This window comes from Bos grunniens, chromosome 4 (genome assembly GCF_055505025.1).
Source record: "Bos grunniens cultivar Pamir isolate PY7600 chromosome 4, Bosgru_T2T1.0, whole genome shotgun sequence".
Lineage (NCBI taxonomy): Eukaryota > Metazoa > Chordata > Mammalia > Artiodactyla > Bovidae > Bos > Bos grunniens.
The window spans coordinates 42848731-42876090 of record NC_141168.1 but is presented as its reverse complement, the minus strand read 5'-3'; the positions used below and the strand labels follow the sequence as shown (position 1 = coordinate 42876090).

General features: G+C 40.5%; 1 protein-coding gene across 35 annotated transcripts in view; it reads left to right on the top strand.

The window, feature by feature from the left end:
- Positions 1-394: 394 nt before the first annotated feature.
- COA1 (cytochrome c oxidase assembly factor 1) overlaps positions 395-27360 on the top strand; it is an 80070-nt gene continuing 53104 nt past the window's right edge. For 12 of the 35 annotated variants that reach the window (XM_086396085.1, XM_086396067.1, XM_086396080.1 and 9 more), the window contains exon 1: positions 395-449. Coding sequence is in view for 2 of the 35 variants with exons in the window: in XM_086396053.1 (XP_086252179.1) it covers positions 26285-26377 (93 nt within the window). In the remaining 33 variants the exon portion in view is untranslated. Of the gene's footprint in view, positions 665-22781; positions 26378-27360 lie in introns of those variants that run through there. The other 23 variants (XM_086396086.1, XM_086396072.1, XM_086396084.1 and 20 more) reach the window with 5 other exon arrangements.

Genomic DNA, 27360 nt, shown 5'->3' with positions numbered 1-27360 from the left:
GGGGCTGATGGCCCATGGTTTCGCATCCTTGGAGGTCAATTGAAGCGCCAGATCCCTGCGAGGAGCAATAGGAACCAGTGGTTTTAAATTTTCTAGGCAACCGCTGATGGATTGACAGTATGTTGGGGCCTAATGGTGTGCACAAAACAAAAAGCTGAGATTTGAGAAGACAAATGCCCTTCTCGCGCTCGACAAGCTTCTGAGAAGCCGGGCAGCCGAACCAATTTCAGCCTGAGATACCGCCGCTTTGGCGCCGTGATTTTGCAATCATTCAACTGCTCTAGTGCGTCCTGACTGCTCTAGCCCCTAGAGGAGGTGACGTCGGAAGTCTCGACTGCTCCTCGCGGGGCGTGTCCACCCGCCGGCGTTTGCCCCACCCACTCCCACACGCTCCACTTCCGGAAGGGCCTGTCGCGCTCTCTGTGGCTAGGTGTTTCTACGCCTGACAGGTTAGCGTCCACGCGGGAGAAAAGAGTCGGGTCAGTCCTACTCCAAAAGCATTTGTTCCCGTCGTTTTGGAGACCGCTTTTGCCCGAGGGGCGAACTGTTTCTAGGGCAGCACGTCAGGGGCCACCTCCTTGTTGTTGCTGGGTCGCGACCTCCTGGAGCTGCGTAATTGGGGGACCCGTGGTGGGCTAATCTTGACCTTGCCTCGTGGTCCTTGGTGAGCATTTCCAGGAGCACATTTGTGAAGAGGTGGAACTGTGCACTTTGTCGGTGGTCCCAGGTTACAACAGTTTGAGAGAGGCTCTGCCTAGATGATTGTGTAAAAGAATACTCTGGCTCGGTGGTCATGATAATTCGTCTCCATCACAGCTGAGCTCCGTAAGGGGGCTGACCATAGAAGTGATTTTCAGCGTTTAAGTGATTTTCGGGTGTTTGTATAAGCGTGCGTATGCATGTTTGTCAGTCTGTGGGTGTGTGGAAAGGGCTGTAATTTAGAAAATCCACAAGTATTATATTTTGCTACTTTTCCTGGTCTCTTCCCCTCATTCCTCTTTATTCTCACCTGAGGGGCATTGCTGTCCTTCACCTTTGGACATAAACAACTCTCTACTTGAACTTACACATTTAAAACACAGATCTGACTGTTAATCCTCTACTTAAAACCTTACTGGCCTTCCCATTGATTCAGGATAGTACAAATTCCTTTGGGTGGATTGAAGACACTTCAAAGTCTTGTTTATGCTGAATTTTTCAGTCTCATCTCCTTTCATGGGAAACACACGTACACATACGTGCTGTATGCTCCTGTCATGCCATCCTGCAGTAATTTCATCTCTTTGGCTATGATAGTGTTTTATAATGGTTTACCCACGTTTAGAAATTTACTTTTCCATTCAGTCAGAATTTAGTGATTTCATGGTTATTGCCAGACACTGTTTTAGGAACTGGGGGGAAAATGGAGTTAAAATTGGGGAGAAAAAGCCCAACCTGCAGTCCTTTTGAAAAATAACAGCTTGATTGAAATATAGTTCACACACCATGGAATTTTTAAATACACATTGCTTTTTAGTGCATTCACAAAGTTGTACAACTGACAACCACGGTTTTAAAACATTTTCATCGCCCCTGAAAGAAACCTTGTACCCATTAGCAGTCTCCCTTGAGTTCCTTCTTACCCTACCCCACTTTTAGCTCTAAGGAACTACTAATCTGCTGAATATATAAATATATTTGTCAATTCTGGACAATTCTAGAATAGGCTGATAAATAATAAACCATGTGGTCTTCTTTCGCTTAACATGTTGAAGTGTATCAGCACTTCATTTCTTTTTATTGCTAAATATTGTTTCACTGTGTGGATAGACCACCAGTTACTTATCCATTGGTCCTGTTGATGGGTATTTCAGTTGTTTTGGTTATCGTAAATAATGCTGCTATGAACGTTGGTGTACGCATTTTTTTTGTGTGAGCATAATGATTTCATTTCTCTTGGCTATGTACGTAAGAGTAGGATTCCTGGGTCATATGGTAATTCTACATTTAACATTTTGAAGAACTACCAGACTTTGTTTTGTTTTTTTTTTTTTTTAAAGCAGCAGCAGCTGCTGCTGCTGCTGTCTCTTCAGTCGTCTCTGACTCTGTGCGACCCCATAGACGGCAGCCCACCAGGCTCCCCCGTCCCTGGGATTCTCCAGGCAAGAACACTGGAGTGGGTTGCCATTTCCTTCTCCAATGCATGAAAGTGAAAAGTGAAAGTGAAGTCGCTCAGTCGTGTCCGACTCTTAGCGACCCCATGGACTGCAGCCCACCAGGCTCCTCCGTCCATGGGATTTTCCAGGCAAGAATACTGGAGTGGGGTGCCATTGCCTTCTCTGAATTTAAAGCAGCTTCACCATTTTATATTCCTATAAGCAGTGTATAAAGGTTCTGATTTCTTCACATCCTTGCCAACGCTTATTATCTTTTTAATTTTTTTATAATTCTAGCTGTCCTAGTGGGTGTGAAGCATTGTCTCGTTGTGGTTTTGATTTGTATTCCCCTGATGGCTAATGTTGAGCATCTTTTTGTGTGCTATGGCCACGTGTATATCTTCTTTGGAGAAATGTCTATCCATTCCTTTGCCCATTTAAAAACTAAGCTGTTGTTTACCATTGAGTTGTAAGAGTGCTTTATATATTCTAGGTCAGGTCTTTCATCACCTGTATGACAGTCTTCGGGATTATACAATAGTTCCTTTAAATGGGAAGCACATGAGCTTAATTTTGACTTTTCCTGGGGACCATGTTATACAGATATGTGGGAGTAATTCAGAGTGAATTACTAAGCGTGAAAGACTAGGCTCAGGAAAATTGATGCGAAGATCCTGTGAGCAGCATTTTAAGATTTGAAAGATGAAGCAATGGAAAACAGTTTATATAATTTTTCTATTCCCTGCTGATTTTGCCTTTTCCTTATTGATTTGTAGGAGGTTTTTCTGTAAAGATATTAGCCCCTTAGCTGTTAGATATGGGACAGATATTTTCAGACTACTTGTTAACTTTTTTCTGTATTTTACTATTCTAATGCTTTACGTTTTTATGTGGTCAGTACTGTGAATGTTTTCCTTAAAAGGCTTCTGGGTGGTCGTTTGGGATACTGTTCTTAAATGATAGGAATTACAGAAACCGACATGTTAGTTACCTGGTTTGTCTGAGTTGCTGGTACTACGTTTAGCTTTACTGGCAAGCCTTATTTTATTGTGCTTTGATTATTGTGTTTTTTTACAAGTTGAAGGTCTCTGATGCAAACCTGCATCAAACAACTCTATTGGTGCCATTTCCCCACAACATTTGCTCACTTTGTGTCTCTATGTTACATTGTGGTAATTCTCACAATATTTCAAACTTTGTTATTATTAATTTGTTATGGTGATCTGTCAACTGTGATCCTTGATGTTGCCATTGTAATTGTTTTTGGGTGCATGAACTGTGCCCATATAAGACAATGAAATTAATTGAGAAACTTGTGTGTTCTGACTGCTCCACCAACTGACTTTTACCCTGTTTCTCCCTCTCTCCTTGGGCTTCCATAGTCCCTGAAATGTAATATAGAAATTAGACTAATTGATAACCCTGCAGTGGCCTCTAAGTGTTCAAGTGAAAGCAGGTATTACACCGTCAGGCTTCCCGAGTAGCTCAGCTGGTAAAGAATCTGCCTGCAATGTGGGAGACCTGGATTTGATCCCTGGGTTGAGAAGACCCCCTAGAGGAGGGCATGGCAACCCACTACAGTATTCTTGCATGGAGACTCCCCAGGGACAGAGGAGCCTGGTAGGCTAAGTCCATGGGGTCACAAAGAGTTGGACACGACTGAGCGACTTTCACTTTCACTTTGGAAGAAGTTGATTCCAACCCTCATGGATAACTTTGAGGAGTTCAAGACTTGGTGGAGGACATAATTGCAGATGTGGTGGGAACAGCAAGAGAGCTAGAATTAGTAGTGGAGTCTATAAAGATGTGACTGCATTGCTGTGATCTCATGATATAACTTTAATGGATGAGGAATTGCTTCTTATGAATGAGCAAAGAACGTGATTTCTTTAGATAGTACCTACTCCCAATGATTATGTGAAGATTGTTGAAATTACAGCATAGTATTTAGAATATTACATCAACTTATTTGATACAATGGTGACAGTGTTTGAGAGGTTAACTCCAATTTTGAAAGAAGTTCTCCTGTGGGTAAAATACTGTGTAACAGCATTACTTGCTACAGAGAACCCATGTAGGAAAGGAAAAGTCAGTGGATGCAGCAAGCTTCATTGTTGTACTTTAAGAAATTGCTGCATCCACCTCAACCTTCAGCGTTCATACCCTGATCATTCAGAGTGTGTGTGTGTCGCTTCAGTCATGTCCAACTCTGTGTGATCTACGAGCCAGCCAGGCTCCTCTGTCCATGGGATTCTCCAGGCAAAATACTGGAGTGGGTTGATATGCCCTCCTCCAGGGGATCTTCCTGACCCAGGGATGGAACCTATGTCTCTTACGTGTCTGCTGCATTGGCAGGCAGGTTCTTTACCACTAGCACCACCTGATGAGTCAGTAGCCTCCAACATCAGAGAAAGACCCTCCACCAGCATAAAGATGTGACTCTGAAAGCCCACATGATGGTTAGCTTTTTCTTTTTTTAGCAGTAAACTATTTTTAAATTAGATATTTTGCTTTTAGATATAATACTGTTGCACACCTAATAGTCTGTAGTATAGTGTGAACATAACTATCACATGCCCTGGGAAAACAGAAAATTCATGTAACTCACTTTATTGCAATATTCACTTAATTGTGACAGTCTGGAGCGGAACCCACAATATCTCAGAAGTGTGCCTGTAGAGTGTTCATTGTTTCAGACTCTTGTGCCTCCCTGTCTTTCTGCCTTGAAAAACATGCTAAAATCTGCTTCAGCTTTGTTCTTTAAGCTTTCTATAACACTTAGTTATTTTCTTATTCTCATCTTCATGTTTAGTATAGTGCATTAGATTTTTGAGAGCTGTGCTGGACAGTTGGTCATCACATAGAGGTACTTAATACATGCCCGCAGAAGTTTATTTGAAGATTTTATGTGTGCAGAGCTTGAGTGTAACTATTCTGGTTCTGTATTGGTTGTGACATGCTGGGAATAGTAGTTTTATAAAATCCTATTAACATTATTTGGTGTTTGTTTTTCTCATTTCATTGATTTAAAGGTAGTGGTAATTCAGGTATTTTTAGGGTCTCTGAACATTTTGAGTAATTGAGGAAAACTATATATCATAGCTCCCTAGAAAATAGCTCCCATGTAAAATTCTAATTTACATGCAATACCTGAGGCTTCATTATTTCCATATGGCCTGATTTGTCAGGAGGACTGTGTGTTTCTTGCTATAGTATTTGCTTTTTTTTTTTTAATTATGGTAAAATGTCCATAACATGAAATTTAGCATTCTGACCATTTAAGTGTACTATTCAGTGACATTAAGTGCATTCATTTTGTTGTGGAACTGTCACCACCATCCTCTCCAGAACCTTTATCTGCCTGAACTGAAATTCTGTATAACCTGTTACATAATAATGCCCCAGTTCTCCCTCTCTCCAGCCCCGGTAACCACCTTTCCACTTTGTCTCTGGAATACAGTATTTCTCTTTGTGTCTGATTTATTTTGCTTTGTATCATGTCTTTCAGGTTCATCCTTGTGGCGTATTGCAGAATTTTCTTCCTTTTTAAGACTAAATAATAGTCCATTGTATGCATATATCACATTTTGTTTATCCATTCATTAGTTCATAGATATGTGGGTTGTTTCCATCTTTTGGCTATTATGAATAGTGCTTCTATAAACATTGGTACACAGTTATTGTTTGAGTTCTCTTGAGTGTATACCGTTAAGTGACATTGCTGGGTCATAGGATAATTCTCGGACTTCCGAGATTACTTACTAGTAGCGCAGCTGGTAAGTAATCTTCCTGCAATGCAGGAGACCCCGGTTTGATTCTTGGGTTGGGAAGACTCCCTGGAGGAGGGATTGGCTACCTATTCCAGTATTCTTGGTCTTCCCTGGTGGCTCAGATGGTAAAGAATCCACCTGCAATGCAGAAGACCTGGGTTCGATCCCTGGGTTGAGAAGACCCCTGAAGAAGAGCATGGGAACCCTCTCTAGTATTCTTGCCTGGAGAATTCCCATGGACAGAGGAGCCTGGTGGGCTACAGTCCATAGGGTCGCAAAGAGTCGGATGTGACAGAATAACTAAGCACAGCACAGGGTAATTCTTGGTTTGAGTTTTTGAGGAACTATCAGTTTGCTTCAGTGTTTTTTTGTCATTCACATAAAATATGAGGCTTAAAAGAATTGTGTAATTTAGGTATGTATTAATGATCACATTTACCTTTCTAAAAATATGAATTCAAAGAGCCAGCTCCTGGTTGAAGATATGTGGGAGTTTTTGTCTTAGGTTTTGGAAATCTTGGAGTTTTAAAATTACATGCTAGAATTCAGATTAAATAAGTTTACCTGGATAGGTTCCCAGATCCCAAACTTGTTTATGATCTAATCTCCTGCCTTTTTTTTTTTTTTTTTTTTGCTGTTGTTTGATTTCAGTGTTTGTTTTCTGTGTTTTCAATCTTTTGGGGAAATTACTTGTCATGGCAGTTGGTAAGATGGGGGTGATTTTGCAGACTTGTATCATTGCAGAGGTCTGGATTGTTCTGTTATGCTGAGTATCTCATTGGATACTTTGGCAATTACTCTGGTATGTTGTAAATACTGCTGCTTCTGACAGGCAAGTTTAGTGCAAAGACATCCATGTCATTAATTAGTGAAGAGTGGGAAATGACCAATATTATTCTGTTATTACTATACCATTATTTTTTCAACTACTCCCCTGAAGTTGGAAGTGTTATGTTGTTGTGGGTACTGGGATCCCTCTCAATAACTGGCCTCTCTGCGATCAGTGGGGAAGTGTAGACAAACAGACAGCAGTATGACTCACCAAATCTTAGAAAACTAAGATCTCATGCTTGCCAGACTCTCTCTTCCCCTTCCGCTCCAATTCTAACGTCTTTCGTAAACTCCCTGTTTAATATTTCCTCATCACTGTTACAGTCCATAGCCCATGGTAAACAGCAAGTGTATTATCAGGAGAGATGGAAGGAACAAAGGTGTTAATGAGGCTTTTGCTCTCAGTTTGGGTCAGTTGGTCATCTGGGCTCTCTCAGCGGGTCATCTGTTGTGTGGGCTCTTGGGACCGTATTTCATTGGCAACTGCAGATGCACTTGAAAGGTCCCCAGAGGGGTGTGGGTGCTCCAGACTCTTGGAACTTGAACGTAACTTAGATTTGTATGGGATTTCCCTGCCATCCAAAATACCAAGATTACATGGATGCTGAGTATCCAGCCTGGACTGTTTATGCTCCAGCTTTTTGAATAAGACTAAACACACTCATATAAAATGCCTTTATAATTCTTCTTTTGAGGTTACCAGAGAAAGGTGAATATTAACTCCTAGTTTTTGGTAATAGATTGTTACCTTTCATCAGACTTGTTTTTGCTAGGGATAAAGTGATTTTACTGCTGGTGTACATCATTAACCTTTAGAAATGCTTCCAAGTCCATATTAAATATTTCAACATGCTTGTGTCAGATCAGGACCTTTCTATAGCTCAAATTGAGGTATAAACAGCAAAACTTAAATTTTATGTTGATGTTTTTGCATTCTAACTTTATGATTTTTCTTCCTTTCTATAAACACGTGGCGCTGAGTATTTTTATCCTCTTATTCTGTCCTGTCCTTTATCACGCGGTACAATTGACTATTTTACCTTTTGGTTTAGTTCTGTAAATTGTAATACACGTATAGATAGATTAGTGTGACTGCTACTGTAGCCAGGGTACACCTCACCTCAGAAACTCCCTCCTGCTCTCTTTAGGGTCACCTTTCCATTGCCTAGGTAACCAAAAAGTAAATGTCATTTTGTGCTTTTTACTGTGGGAAGCAGTAAGGTGATTTTCCTTCCTTTTCTCTTTATCAGTGATTTTTACTCAAATGCGATGGACTAAAAAGGATAAAATAAACCTAATCCCTTTTCATTTTCTTTCAGAAACTCAAAACTTTTTCACAAACTTCATTAGGAATAAGATCATTTTTGCCTGTGATGCCTTCCAACAGGGGGCAGTGTTGGGCCATAACAGGACACAAAGATTGTCTGCTGCAAAAGAACTAGAAGTTTTTACTTCAGGAAAACAGGACAGTTAATTAAGAATTGACATTTAACTCTAGAATCCACTTTCTTTGGATCTATTCCCAAAGCTGTCTTACTCCTAGCAAAGCAGTCTATGGATGAAAGCATCCTTTAATTCTCTTGTATTTGTTTTCAGATAGTTTTAACTGTTTGTAGAATTAGGAGTTAAGTCTTAAAGGTTAACCTTTATGTAAGGAATACCTGCAGTATTATGGGTGAGTCTGTGAATCCTCCCTTCCAGCCCCTCCCTGTGATCTGGTAGACGTTTATCAGAGACGCACGTCAGGTGTTCTATATTCCAGTATTCTTTATTGTGGGCAGGAACCCCATCTGTAACATCCCTCAGAGTTGATAGCGTGAATTAATCAGCAAATGGAGCAGATGCAGAAGAAAGATGCAGATTTTGATCGCCAGGTTCTGAGTTTGAAGCTTTAATGGAGATGTTTAGTGAGAAATGATGAAGTGGAGCCTGTGAGACATTCACAGTTAGGTGATTCAGGTTTTCAAGCCTAACTCACTTAAAAAGGGATTCCTAATTTTTATCTGGTAGTATGTACTTCCCTGGGAATTGGTATCACCATTTATCCGGATGCTCATTCAGGATACTGGGAGTCATCTTTAAGACCTCTCAGCATTCTCTTAATTCTACCTTTTAGGTAGACTTTCTCAGACCTGGTTACTTCCTCTCTGCTTCTGTCATCCAAGTCCAAACTATCTTTATCCCTCACCGGGATTCCGCTTCCTAACTGGTCTGCCTAAATGTGATAAAGAATCTGCCTGCCAATGCAGGAGATGCAAGTTTGATCCCTGGGTTGGAAAGATCCTCTGGAAAAGGAAGTGGCAATCCACTCCAGTATTCTTGCCTGGGAAATCCCATGGATAGAGGAGCCAGGCGGGCTACAGTCCATGGGGTTGTAAAGAGTCAGACATGACTTAGCGAGTAACCAACAAAAAAAATGTGATATTTCTACTTTATTTTTCACACAAAAACTATTTTAAAAAATATAAAATGTGATCATGTCAAACTCTTAGTTGAAACTTTTCTATTATTTACCGTTATGCTTAGGATAAGCCAGAAATATTTAGTTTGACCAACAGTCCACCCTTCCAGCCCCTCCATGTGATCTGGCTTCTCTGCTTACTGCTACAGCCTCAGATTATGCCACTTTTCTCTTGGTCGCTATGCTCCATCTTCTCTGATGTCTTCTTTGTTCCTTTTTTGGACTAGGGGAGCAGAATAGAAGCAGGGGGACCTGTTTTTAAGCAAACATGCATTTTAGGTAAAGAAGTGATGGCTCAGGGATATATTAAAGTTTGTGGCTCATGGGGACTCATCACTTTGTCACGTTTCCACTCAGATCTCAGGATAAAAGCACATCTGACTTCAGATTCAGTGTAGAAAAAAATTATATTCTGATTGAGAAAAGGAAGTTTAGGACCAGGCAGTCATTACCCTGGTATATTCGACGTGTAGACAATGCTTTGTATTTGAGAACTTTGAGTGTGCCTAAAATGACTCTCTTTGTAAAATCATTCTTCTTGCTTTTAATTATCCATTAACTTTGTTTTTCATGAGTTTGAGTCTTGCCGCAGCCACCGGTTGGCCCACACAACCACCTGGGGCTTAGATGCTGTTGGTGGTATCCGAGTAAGCGGTAGTAGTGCTGCCTGTTCTTGGATTTCTGGCTTCCTGGGGCAGTTCATTCCTTTTTGCAAGAGTTTAAGTTATCTGTCTCGTCGAGATCTCTGGCCTGCAGTTTTCCCACACTGGTTCTAGCTTTCCTTGGAGGCACAGAGAACAAGCCTAACTTCTCTTCCCCCATTAGCTCTTTAGCTATTGAAGTTGCTGTTGTGGCTCCCAGCATATTCTCCTTTGTAAATCTCCTTAGCTTCAAGTATTTCTCATTGTCTTCACTATTCTGGGTACTTTCTACTGACTGTTCTCCAGTTAAGTGTTTGAAAGTGTGTTTTGAGATTGCATGCCACACAGTCACTTAAGACACGAGTTAAAAGTGAAGATTCTTATTGGATTAAGATGGTAAATTAACTTCTGATCTAGCTCCCTATTGATACCCTACTGAAACTATAGTAAAGTAAAGTTCTGTATAAAGTAAAGTATAGTACAGTAAAATTATGTCCAAAGGACAGAACATCAGGCAAGGAGATGAGCAGTACAGTTTGAAAAACTGGAAAGCCTAAACAAGAATGAGTGGCAATTTATCTAGACACCCAAAACTGAAAAGCTTAAACAAGAATGGCAGTTTATCTAGACACGCAAGACTCATGAACCCTAAATTGGCAGAAGATCAGATTTACCTTGTAAATCCTCAAAAAGCTCAAAAACTAGGCAATACCAGATATCTCTGGAAATTGGGATACAAGGGAGATGAAATAGGAAGATTGGGTGAATATTGCTGATTAGTAACTCCCAATGGATGCTGTTCACTTTGGGACAGATTCTGGAGACTCACAGCAATGATCTCTGGATAAAATCGGATTTCCATGTGGGAAGGCATTCCTAGCATTTCTCAGGAAATTTTACGTTTATTTGAATTCTAAAAGCTGAGGAAAATCATTTAAATAGTGAGGGAAACAGGAAAAAGGAATTTAAAATTCCCTGAGAATTAAAGCTTAACAATCAATACTGCTGGTTACCATTTGTTTTAAGAGTTCCACTGCCATCAAGGGGAAAGCAAGAATGGGGCATGCTGACATACTGAGTAGAAAGTACAGGTCTGGGAACTGAGAAAGAAGCATCTGGGAGAAAAGCGGAATCGTGATTAATAAGCTGGTCTTACTCATAGTTTTTGCCATCTTATAAATATGTTTTCATCCTCTGCTGCTAACAGGTATTCTTAGGAGTAAAATAAGTTTATATTAATTGTAAATCCTATGAGTGGTATTCCAAGAAATAAAAAGTTTGGGAGCAAACTAAATTGGTAAATTGGCAGTAACAATTTATTATTATTTTTTTAAAATTTTATTTTATTTAACTTTACAATATTGTATTAGTTTTGCCATATATCTAAATGAATCTGCCACAGGTATACATGTGTTCCCCATCCTGAACCCTCCTCCCTCCTCCCTCCCCATATCATGCCTCTGGGTCATCCCAGTGCACCAGCCCCAAGCATCCAGTATCGTGCATTGAACCTGGACTGGCGACTCATTTCATATATGATATTATACATATTTCAATGCCATTCTCCCAAATTCTCTCACCCTCTCCCTCTCCCACAGAGTCCAAAAGACTGTTCTATACATCAGTGTCTCTTTTGCTGTCTCGTAGGGTTATTGTTACCATCTTACTAAATTCCATATATATGAGTTAGTATACGGTATTGGTGTTTTTCTTTCTGGCTTACTTCCCTCTGTATAATAGGCTCCAGTTTCATCCACCTCATTAGAACTGATTCAAATGTATTCTTTTTAATGGCTGAGTAATACTCCATTGTGTATATGTACCACAGCTTTCTTATCCATTCATCTGTTGATGGACATCTAGGTTGCTTCCATGTCCTGGCTATTATAAACAGTGCTGCGATGAACATTGGGGTACACGTGTCTCTTTCCCTTCTGGTTTCCTCAGTGTGTATGCCCAGCAGTGGGATTGCTGGATCATAAGGCAGTTCTATTTCCAGTTTTTTAAGGAATCTCCACACTGTTCTCCATAGTGGCTGTACTAGTTTGCATTCCCACCAACAGTGTAAGAGGGTTCCCTTTTCTCTACACCCTCTCCAGCATTTATTGCTTGTAGACTTTTGGATCGCAGCCATTCTGACTGGCGTGAAATGGTACCTCATAGTGGTTTTGATTTGCATTTCTCTGATAATGAGTGATGTTGAGCATCTTTTCATGTGTTTGTTAGCCATCTGTATGTCTTCTTTGGAAAATTGTCTATTTAGTTCTTTGGCCCATTTTTTGATTGGGTCATACAATTTAGTATTTTGTGTAGTACTGTTAACCTTGCTATGAGATCTCAATGTTGTATATATAAATATTACCCAATAGTGTTTGATGGTGTTTTCAAGTTCAGAATATTCACTGATAAACTGTAGGTTTTTTTTTTTCCCCCCAAATACTAAGGAATTGAAGGTATGAATGTTTTTATGGAATACTCCAGTATGAAATGAGAACTTAATATAAAATCTGAATACTAAAAGCAGTATTTCAAAGCAAAGCCAAAACCAGAGCAAGCAAAATAGTTTATTATTAAATTACAGGCAATTATAGAGATAACATGTGCCCCAGTACTTCACCTGAGGATTCTTTTTTGATACACTTTGTATTTGACCAATGTCAGTGCAAAATGAGTGGAATTTTTCTACATCTGGAATATTTATTATGAAAGACTTTTGAACAGGACAAATAATACATGGTGTATTTTAAAATTTCATGTGTATTTCAACTTTTACAAAGATGTTAATTTGTCATTTTATATTCATGTTTCTTTTTAAAGATCTTGTTCTTTTCTCAGATTTCTCGAGAATAATGGTATATAACATTATATAAGTTGAAGATGTGCAAAGTGATTATCTGGTACATGTATGTATTTTGAAATGATTGCCCCAGTACAGTTAGTTAATACCTCTGTCACCTCACATAAGTACCACTTGTGTGTGGGTATGTGGTGAGGACATTTAAGATTTACTCTCATGGCAACTTTCAACTATATAATAGTATTAACTGTAGTCACTATGCTGTACATTAGATGCCCAGAATTAATTCATCTCATAATGGGAGATTTTTGTTTCTTGACCAGCCTCTTCCCATTTCCTCAGTCCCGAGCCCTTGGCAAACGCCATTAGATCCCCAGAATTAATTTATCTTGTAATTGGAGATTTTTGTTTCTTGACCAGCCAGTCCCAAGCCCCTGGCAAACGCCATTCTCTGTTTCAATGAGTTTGCGATATACATTCCATATATAAGTGGTATCATGGAGTAAATGTTTTTCTCTAACTTGTTCAGCTCTCGTTTCATTGATGTGTCCCAAATAGCAGAATTTCCTTCATTTTTTAAAAATGACTGAATGATATTCTAGTGTATGTGTATATATCCATTTTTATCCATTTATCTATCAATGGACACTTTGGTTATTTCTGTGTTTTCATTACTGTGAATAATGCTGTAATGAACACAGGGAGTATGGAAGTCTCTTTGACATACTGATTTCATTTCTTTTGGATGTATAACCAGAAGTGGGATTGCTGGATCATATGGCAGTTTTACTTTTAATTTTTTGAGGAATATCAATACTGTTTTCCATGGTGCTAAGTCACTTCAGTCGTGTCCGACTCTGTGCGACCCCATAGACGGCAGCCCACTAGGCTCCCCATCCCTGGGATTCTCCAGGCAAGAACACTGGAGTGGGTTGCCATTTCCTTCTCCAGTGCATGAAAGTGAAAAGTGAAAGTGAAGTCGCTCAGTCGTGTCTGACTCTAAGCGACCCCATGGACTGCAGCCTTCCAGGCTCCTCCATTCATGGGATTTTCCAGGTAAGAGTACTGGAGTGGGGTGCCATTGCCTTCTCCAGCTGTTTTCCATAGTGCTATACTGATTTATATTCCTGTCAAAAATACAGAGGGGTTCCCTTTTCTCACGTTCTTCTCAACACTTATCTCTTGTTTTTTTTGGGGTGTGAGGTGGTATCTCATTGAGGTTTTGATTTGCATTTTTCTGATAATTAGTGATGTTGAGTATCTTTTCATGTGCTTGTTGGTCATTGTATGTCTTCTCTGGAAAAATGTCCGTTCAGGTCCTTTGTTCATTTTTAATCAGATTATTTGCTTTTTGTTATTGAATTTTATGAGTTATGTATTTTTGATATTAGCCCTTATGAAATACATGATTTGCAAATATTTTCTCCTGCTCTGTAGATTGCCTTTTTATTTTGTTGATTCTTTTGCTGTGCAAAAGCTTTTTAGTTTGATGTAGTCTCATGTGTTGATTCTTTTGGTGCCATATCTGAAAAAGTCATTGCCAAGAAAATGTCAAGGATCTTTTAATCTTACTTTCTTCTGGGAGTTTTATGTTTAAGGTCTTACATTTACATCTTTAATAATCCATTTCTGAGTTCATTTTGTGAGTGGTGTAAGGGTTTCATTTCATTCTTTTGCATGTAAATATCCAATTTCCCCAGCAATATTTATTGTAGAGATTAGCTTTTCTCAATTGAGTATTTTTGACTACTTTGTCAAATATTGGTTGACCACATATACATGGGTTTATTTCTGGGCTCTCAATTCTGTTTCATTGATCTACATGTCAGTTTTTAATGCCAGTATCTTATTGTTTTGATTGTTATAGCTTTGTGATATAGGTAAAAATCAGGAAGTATGATTTTTTTTTTCCTTCTCAGGATTTTTTTGGCTATTTGAGTTTTTCATGGTTCCATACAAATTTTACAATTATTTTCTATTTCTGTAAAAAAAATGCAGTTGGGATTTTTGTAGGGATTGCATTAAATCTATAGATGGCTCCGAGGTCAGGGGCAGAAGCCAGGAGGACCCCATGCCCGAAGGGTGGTGGCCAAGAGGAGTTACCCCATGTCCGAGGTCAGGGGCAGTGGCCGAGAGTACCAGACTGCGATGGTGCAAGAATGGCCCAGAGGAGCTACCCCGCGTCTGAGGTCGGGGGCCACGGCCTGGAGGAGCAACCCCACGCCCGAGGGAGGGGCGGTGGCCGGGAGGACCAACCCCACATCCAAGGAGCTGTGGCTGCGTGGGTGCAGGAGGGCCTAGAGGAGCTATGCCACGTTGAAGGTCAGGAAGGGCGGCGGTGAGGAGATACCCCTCATCCAAGGTAAGGAGCAATGGTTGTGCTTTGCTGGAGCAGCTGTGAAGAGATACCCCACGCCCAAGGTAAGAGAACCCCAAGTAAGACGGTAGGTGTTGCAAGAGGGCATCAGAGGGCAAACACACTGAAACCATACTCACAGAAAACTAGTCAATCTAATCACACTAGGACCACAGCCTTGTCTAACTCAATGAAACTAAGCCATACCCGTGGGGCAACCCAAGATGGGCGGGTCATGGTGGAGAGATCTGACAGAATGTGGTCCACTGGAGAAGGGAATGGCAAACCACTTCAGTATTCTTGCCTTGAGAACCCCATGAACAGTATGAAAAGGCAAAATGATAGGATACTGAAAGAGAAACTCCCCAGTTCAATAGGTGCCCAATATGCTACTGAAGATCAGTGGAGAAATAACTCCAGAAAGAATGAAGGGATGGAGCCAAAGCAAAAAGAATACCCAGCTGTGGATGTGACTGGTGATAGAAGCAAGGTCTGATGCTGTAAAGAGCAATATTGCATAGGAACCTGGAATGTCAGGTCCATGAATCAAGGCAAATTGGAAGTGGTCAAACGAGATGGCAAGAGTGAATGTTAACATTCTAGGAATCAGCGAACTGAAATGGACTGAAATGGGTGAATTTAACTCAGATGATCATTATATCTACTACTGCGGGCAGGAATCCCTCAGAAGAAATGGAGTGGCCATCATGGTCAACAAAAGAGTCCAAACTGCAGTACTTGGATGCAATCTCAAAAACGACAGAATGATCTCTGTTCGTTTCCAAGGCAAACCATTCAATATCACAGTAATCCAAGTCTGTGCCCCAACCAGTAACACTGAAGAAGCTGAAGTTGAACGGTTCTATGAAGACCTACAAGACCTTTTAGAACTAACACCCATAAAAGATGTCCTTTTCATTATAGGGGACTGGAATGCAAAAGTAGGAAGTCAAGAAACACCTGGAGTAACAGGCAAATTTGGCCTTGGAATACGGAATGAAGCAGGGCGAAGACTAATAGAGTTTTGCCAAGAAAATGCACTGGTCATAACAAACACCCTCTTCCAACAACACAAGAGAAGACTCTATACATGGACATCACCAGATGGTCAACACGGAAATCAGATTGATTATATTCTTTGCAGCCAAAGATGGAGAAGCTCTATACAGTCAGCAAAAACAAGACCAGGAGCTGACTGTGGCTCAGACCATGAACTCCTTATTGCCAAATTCAGACTTAAATTGAAGAAAGTAGGGAAAACCACTAGACCATTCAGGTATGACCTAAATCAAATCCCTTATGATTATACAGTGGAAGTGAGAAATAGATTTAAGGGACTAGATCTGATAGATAGAGTGCCTGATGAACTATGGAATGAGGTTCGTGACATTGTACAGGAGACAGGGATCAAGACCATTCCCATAGAAAAGAAATGCAAAAAGCAAAATGGCTGTCTGAGGAGGCCTTACAAATAGCTGTGAAAAGAAGAGAAGTGAAAAGCAAAGGAGAAAAGGAAAGATATAAACATCTGAATGCAGAGTTCCAGAGAATAGCAAGAAGAGATAAGAAAGCCTTCTTCAGCGATCAATGCAAAGAAATAGAGGAAAACAACAGAATGGGAAAGACTAGGGATCTCTTCAAGAAAATCAGAGCTACCAAAGGAACATTTCATGCAAAGATGGGCTCGATAAAGGACAGAAATGGTATGGACCTAACAGAAGCAGAAGACATTAAGAAGAGATGGCAAGAATACACAGAAGAACTGTACAAAAGAGATCTTCACGACCCAGATAATCACGATGGTCTGATCACTGACCTAGAGCCAGACATCCTGGAATGTGAAGTCAAGTGGGCCTTAGAAAGCATCACTATGAACAAAGCTAGTGGAGGTGATGGAATTCCAGTTGAGCTATTTCAAATCCTGAAAGATGATGCTGTGAAAGTGCTGCACTCAGTATGCCAGCAAATTTGGAAAACTCAGCAGTGGCCACAGGACTGGAAAAGGTCGGTTTTCATTCCAATCCCAAAGAAAGGCAATGCCAAAGAATGCTCAAACTACCGCACAATTGCACTCATCTCACACGCTAGTAAAGTAATGCTCAAAATTCTCCAAGCCAGGCTTCAGCAATACGTGAACAGTGAACTTCCTGATGTTCAAGCTGATTTTAGAAAAGGCAGAGGAACCAGAGATCATATTGCCAACATCTGCTGGATCATGGAAAAAGCAAGAGAGTTCCAGAAAAGCATCTATTTCTGCTTTATTGACTGTGCCAAAGCCTTTGACTGTGTGGATCACAATAAACCGTGGAAAATTCTGAAAGAGATAGGAATACCAGACCACCTGATCTGCCTCTTGAGAAATTTGTGTGCAGGTCAGGAAGCAACAGTTAGAATTGGACATGGAACAACAGACTGGTTCCAAATAGGAAAAGGAGTAGGTCAAGGCTGTATATTGTCACCCTGCTTATTTAACTTCTATGCAGAGTACATCATGAGAAACGCTGGACTGGAAGAAACACAAGCTGGAATCAAGATTGCCGGGAGAAATATCAATAACCTCAGATATGCAGATGACACCACCCTTATGGCAGAAAGTGAAGAGGAACTAAAAAGCCTCTTGATGAAAGTGAAAGAGGAGATGAAAAAGTTGGCTTAAAGCTCAACATTCAGGAAACGAAGATCATGGCATCCGATCCCATCACTTCATGGGAAATAGATGGGGAAACAGTGGAAACAGTGTCAGACTTTCTTTTCTTGGACTCCAAAATCACTGCAGATGGTGAGTGCAGCCATGAAATTAAAAGACGCTTACTCCTTGGAAGGAAAGTTATGACCAACCTAGATAGCATATTCAAAAGCAGGGACATTACTTTGCCAACAAAGGTTCGTCTAGTCAAGGCTATGGTTTTTCCTGTGGTCATGTATGGATGTGAGAGTTGGACTGTGAAGAAGGCTGAGCGCTGAAGAATTGATGCTTTTGAACTGTGGTGTTGGAGAAGACTCTTGAGAGTCCCTTGGACTGCAAGGAGATCCAACCAGTCCATTCTGAAGGAGATCAGCCCTGAGTGTTCTTTGGAAGGAATGATGCTAAAGCTGAAACTCCAGTACTTTGGCCACCTCATGTGAAGAGTTGACTCACTGGAAAAGACTCTAATGCTGGGAGGGATTGGGGGCAGGAGGAGAAGCGGACGACAGAGGATGAGATGGCTGGATGGCATCACTGACTCGATGGATGTGAGTCTGGGTGAACTCTGGGAGTTGATGACGGACAGGGAGGCCTAGCGTGCTGCGATTCATGGGGTTGCAAAGAGTCGGACATGACTGAGTGACTGAACTGAACTGATACATGTATTATTTATAATATTTATAAGCAGAGCCAGTGAGGTATGCTGATATATTAGATGTGGGCTGTGAGAGAATAAGTATCAGTGCAGAGCTTTTGGCTGTGAAAACTGCAAGGCTAGAGTTGCCATTCATTGAAAAGGATCAGTGGAAGAAGTAGGTTTGGGGAGGAGGGAGAATTCAGGAGTTTGATTTTTGAACTGGCAAGTTCTAGATGCTTCCTCAGCATTTTGGTTAAGATGTTGACAAGGCACGTAGATACATGAGTCTGCAATAGAAGTCAATGGAGTCTGCAGTAGAGTCTGTAATAGCTAGAAGCAAGGATGTCAACACCGAGGAGAGGATTAAGTCATGAGATTGGAGGGATGAATGTGGAGATGTCCAGGAAGAGCCCTGGGCCAGATCAGTGTTCAGAGGTCAGAAAGATGAAGCTTAGGAACAGGAGAGACTGAAAATGAGTGCCCAGGTAGGAGGAGGAGAACCAGAGCAGTATTGTCTTTGAAGCCTAGTGTGAAGTGTTTTAAAAAAGGACTGGTTGGTGATATCAGATATGCTCCAATAGATCAAGTAGGGTGAGTGCTGAGACCTGATCTTTGGTTTTAGCAACATGGAGGTCAATAAAGACTTTCACAGGAGGTTTTTCTGTGGAGTAGTGAGGCGATCAAGACTAGGTTGGTATCCTCTCAGAGAATGGGAAGACAGGTTTTGGAGATAGCAAAAATAGACATCTCCTTTGAAGAATTTCTCTCCAAAAGCAGAGTAGAGAAATGGGACTATTGCTGGAAGAAGATATGGGATTAAGAAAGTTTTTTCAAAGATAAGAGATACTTCAGCATGTTTCATGCTGATGTGAGTGATATATAAAATGGGGGGAACTGATCCTGCATGAAAGAGAAAGGAGAATTGCTGGAATGAGTTGAGTAGATGAAAGGAGAGGGATCTAGCATACTGGGGAGGGACTGATTTTATTAATCGTGGGAGCACGGACCGTTCATCCCAGTGGCAAAGGGAAGGTAAGAGTCCTTTGGCACAAATATGGGTAAACTAATAAATTCAATTGCTTTTTATTCTCTCATTGAATGTGATGTAGGACTGAAATAAAGGAGAGTGAGAAGAGAGGAAAAGGTGTGACATAATTATTCAGCCGACTCATCGGAAAAGACCCTGATGCTGTGAAATATTTAAGGCAAAAGAAGAGGATTGCAGAGGATGAAATGGTTGGATAGCATCACCAATTCAATGGACGTGAACTTGGGCAATCTCTGTGAGATAGTGAGGGACAGGGAGGCTTGGTGTACTGCAGTCCATGGGGTTGCAAAGAGTTCGACACAACTTAGTGACTGGACAACAGTAGCAGTCATTCAGGAGGATAGAGAAATGGTCTGTGATTACAAGGCCGCACCTTGGCCCGCTTGTCTCTGATCATAGGTGCATAGTGAGGTCAGTCAGCAGAGTTAAAAAACTCACTTGGATGTGTGGATGATGTGGTGGTAGGATTTATCTAGGTTTGGGGTGTGCCTGCTGATGATGATAGGGGAAGAGGGGACAAGGTAGTTGAGGGTTTGACAAGGTGTTCAAAAGAGCGGGGTATAGTGATGGGCCATGGACTCTAGGTTGGTGAAGAACAGTGAAAAGGTGGTAGGATCAATGGATTGTAGAACTAGAGTTTTAAAAAAGATTTTCAAGGAGGTGAATTGAAAAAATAAGGGGTGGCTGAAGAGTAGGATGCTAGAAATTGAGATGGTGGAGGGGGTCAAATTATTGGTAATGACAGGTTCTAGGGTATGATTATGAGAATGAGTCGCTACGGTCAAGTGAGGACCAGATTCTGAGAGGAAAGGAGACCGTCAGGGATCATCTGTGCAGATATTTAAATCATCATGCATTTTATTTCTAGGTATTTATCCATTTCTTCTAGGTTCTCAGATTTCTTGGCATATAAATTGTTCATAGTAGTCTCTTATGATCCTTTGTATTTCTGTGGTATCAATCATGATGTTTCTTCTTTCATTTTGGACTTTGAGTCTTTTTTTTTTCTTGATAAGTCGAGCTAAAGGTTTGTCCATTTTGTTTATCTCTTCAGAGAACCAGCTCTTAGTTCATTGATCTTTTCCTAGTCTTTTTAGTCTTTATTTCATTTATTTTGTTTTACTCTGACCTTTATTTCTTTCCTTCTATAAAGTATGGGTTTCATTTGTTCTTCTCTTTTTAGTTCCTTGAGGTGTAAATAAGCTTGTTTATTTGAGATTTATCTTGTTTCTTCATGTATGCATTTATCCTTATGATGAACTTCCCTGTTAGAATTGTTTTTGCTGTATCCCATAAGTTTTGGTATGTTATTTTTCCATTTTCTTTTGTCTCAAGGTATTTGTTGATTTCTTTTATCATGCAGTTTGATAACAACAGCGTTGGAGAGAGTATCACAGCCACGAGCTAAAATTGTTCAGGAGTGAGGTTGGGGGTGTCATGTTGATGACCACAACAGAATTAGGAATGGTGTGGTCTGATAATGTGAGGTTGAAAGCTGGAAGCTTTTAGAGACCAGTGAGATAGGAATTTGGAAGTGGCAATGAGAAATAAGAGCACCAACCTTGTCTCCAGCTTAATGGGAAGAGGATTATGAGCATTAAGGCAGACAGACTGCAGAGGGCTTCAGGGAGAGCCAGGTTTCAGTTGGCAGTGACTTTCAACCCTGGCTGCACACCTAAATCACCAGGGAGGGCTTGTAAACATACCATTTCCTGGGTCCCAGCCCCTGGAGATTCTGACTCAAATAGTCTGAGGTGGAGCTCAGGCTTGGGTAATTTTCTGAAACTCCCAGGTGATTGTGTGTGCAGCCAGGGTTGTGTCCCAAGCAGGAACGTCTGAGAAAAGGTTGAGTAATTGAGAATGATAGAGGTGTGTCTGAGGGCAGTAGGGAAAGGGTTCTGAAGTTCACGGGGATGGGACATCTTTTCAAAGTTTACTGCCCTTTTGAGTTTTTGTGAATTACCTGTTTCATACCCATTACTCTAGTTTTCTATTGGTGAACGTTTGATTTGGTTTGAGCTTGTTTATTGAAGTATTTCATTAATACTGAAAATAATATGCACCTCTACACATTGTGTAATGAGCACCCAAATCAGGAAGTAGAATGTTACTAGCATCCAGAAGCCACATTTGAGCCCCCACCCTTTCTAGTCACATTTGCTAGGTTCGATTTTTAAAAGGATCTATGTTGCCTACCTTGAACAACAAAATTTCATGTTAAAGTGTACTGGGTTTAGGTAATACGAGAAGCCAAAATGATCCTAGCCATGGTACATGATACATAGAAAATGGCTTGAAAATCCACAATAACATTTTTTCATCTGAAAACTGGCCTCTTGGCAGTGCACTGTAGTTGGAAACACACAAGAGATGATGATCTTTTCAGCCTTCTCTCTCATCAGCTCTACTCCTGTCTGACTGGAAACAAGCTGTTTTGGCAAGTGAAAATGTGCTCTAGGTGACAAGGGGCCTCACTCAGTTAGCCAGGATGGTTTGGGTCTCCCATACCTGCCTGACTGTGGTTCGGAGTCTAGGGTTAGGGCTTGTGAAACAGCTGTAAGCCAGGCTTGCGTCAGGGAAGAGCTCTAAGGAATGGCCACCATGGTTTTTCTTAACTGTAAAATATGTCTCATAAGTGTACATTGCCAGATTCTGCTTTTTGATAGCTGTTAATTTCCAGTATTTTGACCACTGCTATTAAAAAAATGTAAAAGCTGGAGTTTTGGTCTATGAATTTCTTGACAAAAAGCAGGGAAGCAGAAGCTCATAGGGCATTATGATGAAGGCTTTTTATTATACTATCAGGAGCAGGAAGTGCCGGTTTCTTTTATTTTAGCTCTACCTATTGCATCTGTTGAAAAATAAAGCTAATCAAAAATGGCATAAATATTAAAGATTATTAGGAAAAAATGGTAAGGACAAAATACTGCTTACTTGCTTTCAGATAGTAACGTTGTACCACATTCTCTAAAATTCTTTGAAGTTTAGATGAGTATAATATCAGAGTTTGTTATAACTAATGTACCAAATAACTTACTGATATTACATTTCTTGAGGGAAGTATTTTCATTCTCATGTCCGTTGCTCAGTGATGCAATGAGAATGAGAAAAGATAGGTTAGGATGTTGAATGGCCATATAGGGAGTTGTTCGTCCTTTAGGTTGCATTGTCCTGGTGCTCAGTTGCTAAGTCACATCTGACTCTCTGTGACCCTGTGGGCTGCAGCATGCCAGGCTTCCCTGTCCTTCACTATCTCCCAGAGTTTGCTCAGACTCATGTCCATTGAGTCTGGGATGCCATCCAACCATCTCTGTTGCCCGCTTCTCCTCCTGCCCTCAATCTTTCCCAGCACCAGGGTCTTTTCAAATGGGTCAGCTCTTCGCATCAGGTGGCCAAAGTATTGGAGTTTCAGGTTCAGCATCAGTCCTTCCAATGAATATTCAGAACTGATTTCCTTTAGGATGGACTGGTTGGATCTCCTTGCAGTCCAAGGGACTCTCAAGAGTCTTCCTCAGCACCACAATTCAAAAGCATCAATTCTTCAGCACTCAGCCTTCTTTATGGTCTAACTCTCACATTCATACATGACTACTGGAAAAACCATAGCTTTGACTAGATGGACCTTTGTCAACAAAGTGATGTGTCTGCTTTTTAATACACTGTTTAGTTTTGTCTTAGCTTTTCTTCCGAGGGGCAAGCATCTTTTAATTTCATGGCTGTGGTCACTGTCTGCAGTGATTTTTGGAGCCCAAGAAAATAAAATCTGCCATTGTTTCCACCTTTCCCTGATCTGTTTGCCATAAAGTGTTGAGACCGGATGCCATGATCTTAGTTTTTTGAATGATACGTTTTAAGCCAGCTTTTTAAATCTCCTCTTTCACCTTCATCAAGAGGCTCTTTAGTTCTCTTCCTAGGGAAGCATTATCCTAGGTAAGCCTTTGACCTTTAAAAAGGGTAATTTGAGTAGAAAGATCAGTGGTTGCCATGGGTTGGTGGCAAGGGAGGGATGAAGGGGCAAAGTCAAGAGGACTTTTAGGGCAGTGACACTGTTCTATATGATACTATAATTGTGGCTACATATGGTTATACATTTGTCAAAACCCATGGAATGTTAACTCCAAGAGTGAACCCTGATGTAAACTATGGACTTTAGATGATGTGTCACTGTAGGCTTATTGATTGTAATAAATGTGACCCTCTGGCTCAGGATATTGATAGTAGGAGAGGCTATGTGTATGGGACCGGGGATGGATGGGAGCTCTCTTCTGCTCAGTTTTCCTGTGAACCTAAAACGGTTCTAAAAACCAAGTTTGCTACTAAACTAAAAGGTAATTTATAGGCTTTTTTTGATAGCAAGTTGTAATATTTAACGATGCTTTCTAATGTAAAGTTATTCCCTTATCTATCATATGGCTTTCATTTGACAGTATACACCTGCTTCTTATTTGTCATCAGTAAGTGTGAAAAATAACTAGCTGTTATCCTCTCAAATGGTAGAATCTTTTTATTTTACAAATGAGCAAACCTGGGCCTTTAGAGATATGGAGACTAGGGCTTAGGCTTCCAAATGTTTACTTCATTATCCCCAGAACCACAGCTTTCCTTCCATGAACATAAATATTTGTCCTGATTTCAGCTGTGATGTCCTTAAAATGTTGATTCCATATACATTTGTTTTGTTTTTTTTTTAACATAGTTATCATTTAGAACAGGCAATCATTTACAAAACCTGTAGCTCTCTCTTTCTGTGTAAATTACCCAGATATTTATTTCTGAATTCCCAAAGCCTACCTTTCTAATATTTATGTAAGAGTTAATTGAGACCAAAAAGTGTGTATCTGGATTATTATCTTAGAGGAGATACTCCTTAACTTTTAGGTTGACTATAAATCTTTATACTTTTCTGTGTTCCTCTGGTACATTTGTGTAGGATGTTAATGATTATAATCAGTTCTTTCTGGTAAGAAGCCTAGGTATTGTTTCTGGAGATTGAGTTATATTGAATAGCTGAGAATTGCTACAATCAATAAATATTCAAATACCATGAACAATATTCTTGTGTATTAAGGATTAACTACATAGTATATTTCATACTTTATCTTCTTAAAATTAGTATTCTGAAATCATGGACATTTAATTCATTTTTTTACATTTAAGTGTTTGTTGTTCTTTGTATTTATTAATCTGTTGGTTACCAGTTTCATAACTCATGATTTGTCCTGAATGACACTTTCTACTTCCTAGGAACTGGTTCCTACATGGTTCCCAATGCTTCCTCCCCCAAAATAAAGATTGGTTAACCTTCTAAAATTTTCTTTCTTTTCCTAATGGTATAATATTATCATTTTATGTATTTTAATTATTGTTGTTCAGTTGCTCAGTTGTGTCCGACTCTTTGCAACCCCCTGGACTGCAGCGTGCCAGACTTTGCTGTCCTTCATCATCTCCTGGAATTTGCTCAAACTCATGTCCATTGAGTCAGTGATGCCATCCAACCATTTTGTCCTCTGTCATCTCCTTCTCCTGCCTCAATCTTTCTTAGCATCAGGGTCTTTTCTAATGAGTCAGCTCTTCCCATCAGGTGGCCAAAGTATTGGAGCCTCAGCTTCAGCATCAGTCCTTCCAATGAATATTCAGGGTTTATTTCCTTTAAAGATTGACTGGTTTGATCTCCTTGCTCTCCAAGGGACTCTCAAGAGTCTTCTCCAACACCACAGCTTGAAAGTATCAATTCTTCAGGGCTCAGCCTTTATGGTCCAACTCTCACATCTCTACATGACTACTGGGAAAACCATAGCTTTGACTAGATGGACCTTTGTCAGCAAAGTGATTAGGATCATCAGAATATGTCATCTGTTGACTTTTTAAATTTACATGGATTAGTTAAAAGTTTAATAAATAATAGTTTAGAGAGTCAGATTTTCCCACATACTTAGTGTTTTCAAGATGTTATTTATTTGTCCTCAAAATAAAAAAGTGTACTTTTCTACTCTCTGTTTCCATGGGAAGATGAAATACTAAGCCCTGGTTTTAAATTTAAAGAGAATAAACTTTTGGTCTTTTTTCCTTTCTCCCCTAATACATTACATTGTAGCACTTTGAAGAGACTATAGAGGATTATTTATTTGGATCAACTTTTTCATTTTATGGATGAGGAAAGCGGGATGCGAAAGTTAAGTGACTTGCCCAAGTAAGATCTTACAGCCAGTGCTACGCCTTTGGCTCAAACCCTGATCCTTCTCCCACCTCCACCCGCTATTTTTTGTGTCTTTGTGCTTCTTAGTGGCACTAAGCTTCCCAGCTACTCTATTCTGGTCCAGTCTGCAGTACTATTAATGCTTTCTTGGCCACCTTGTCCACACCTTCCTGAAGATCTACAATAGCGTAGACTTGCTTTATTCATGGAAATCAGTGGAGGAATCCCTATGGAAAGCTGCTAGCAGCACTATGGTAGGCAGAATAATGTTGTTGCTGTCATCTCCATTACCCCCACCCTAGTGTGTTCACATTCAAACCTTGGAACTGTTGATTATATTAACATTATGTGGTAAAGCGAAGTGAAAGTGTTAGTCGCTCAGTCGTGTCCAACTCTTTGTGACCCCATGGACTATAGCCCACCAGCCTCCTCCGTCCATGGGATCTCCCAGGCAAGAATACTGGAGTGGGTTGCCATTTTCTTCTCCAGGGGATCTTCCCAACCCAGGGATCAAACCCCAGTCTCCTGCATTGCAGGCAGACTCTTTACCATCTGAGTTACGTGGTAAGGGGAGTTAAAATTACTATTCAGCTGACCTCAAAACATGGAGATTATTCTGGATTAATTTGGTGATCCCAGTGTAATCACGGGTCCCTAAAAGTGGAAGAGGGGAATCGAAAGAACCAGAGAGAGAGCCACGTGAGAAGGACCAAGCCTCCTTTGAAGATGGAGGAAGGGACCGTGAGTCAAGGAAGGTGGATGACATCTACAAGATGGAAAGTCAAAGAAAGAAATTCTTCTGTAAAGCTCCCAGAAAAGGTATATCCTACTGACACCGATCGTAGCCCTGTGAGGTCTGTTAGACTTCTAATGAGCAGAACCTAGGATAATAAATCTGTGTTTTATTTTTTTAAATGTTGATGTATTTATTTTTTTGGCTGCACTGGGTCTTCATTGCTGCACATAGGCACTCTCTAGTTACAGGGAGCGGGGCTACTCTTGGTTATGGTGCACGGGCTTCTTGTTGCTGTGGTTTCTCTTGGTGGGGAGCACAGGCTCTGGACTCCTGGGCTTCAGTAGTTGTGGCGCATGGTTCTGGCTGGCCTGAGGCATGTGAGATCTTCCCAGACCAGGGATCGAACCCACGTTCCCTGTATTGGCAGGCAAATTTTTAACCACTGGACCACCAGTGAAGTCCAAATCTGTGTTGTTTTAAGCCACTGAGTTTGTGGTAATTTGTTACAGTAGCCATAGAAAACTCATACAAGCATTTGTACTGCTCCTCAGAAAAAGTCCTCCACTTGGCTTTCCCACTTTCCTCATGACCTGATTATTTTATTGGCTGCCTTGATTTCTCTTATGAATCCTGGCTCCATGTTTCTTATCTAGATCCTTGGATAAAACAACCCAGTATAAGACTGTCTGCTCCCACTCAGCTCTGACTGTCCTTCAGATACACCTTCCCAATATTTGCTCATTGGCTTTACAAACCACAATCTGTATTAAGAGGCTACATAAAATTTTGAAACTGTTCTGCTATTGTTTGCTGCTTTCCAGGAATTCAAGGTCATATGCTGACCCAGTGTTTCTAACTGCCCTATTCTAAATCTTAAGAATTATTTTTTTGTTACCTTGTAATGCTTACTGGGGAAATTATGTGTATGGCTACACATGTACTTGCATATAGCTTCCTATTTATGAAAGAGACAGTGAAATCTATATTTTGTTTCTACTTGACAGAGGAGGAAAATTCTGGGTCATTGCCTGGTTACCTATTTTATTGGGCTGACCTGCTCAGCAGG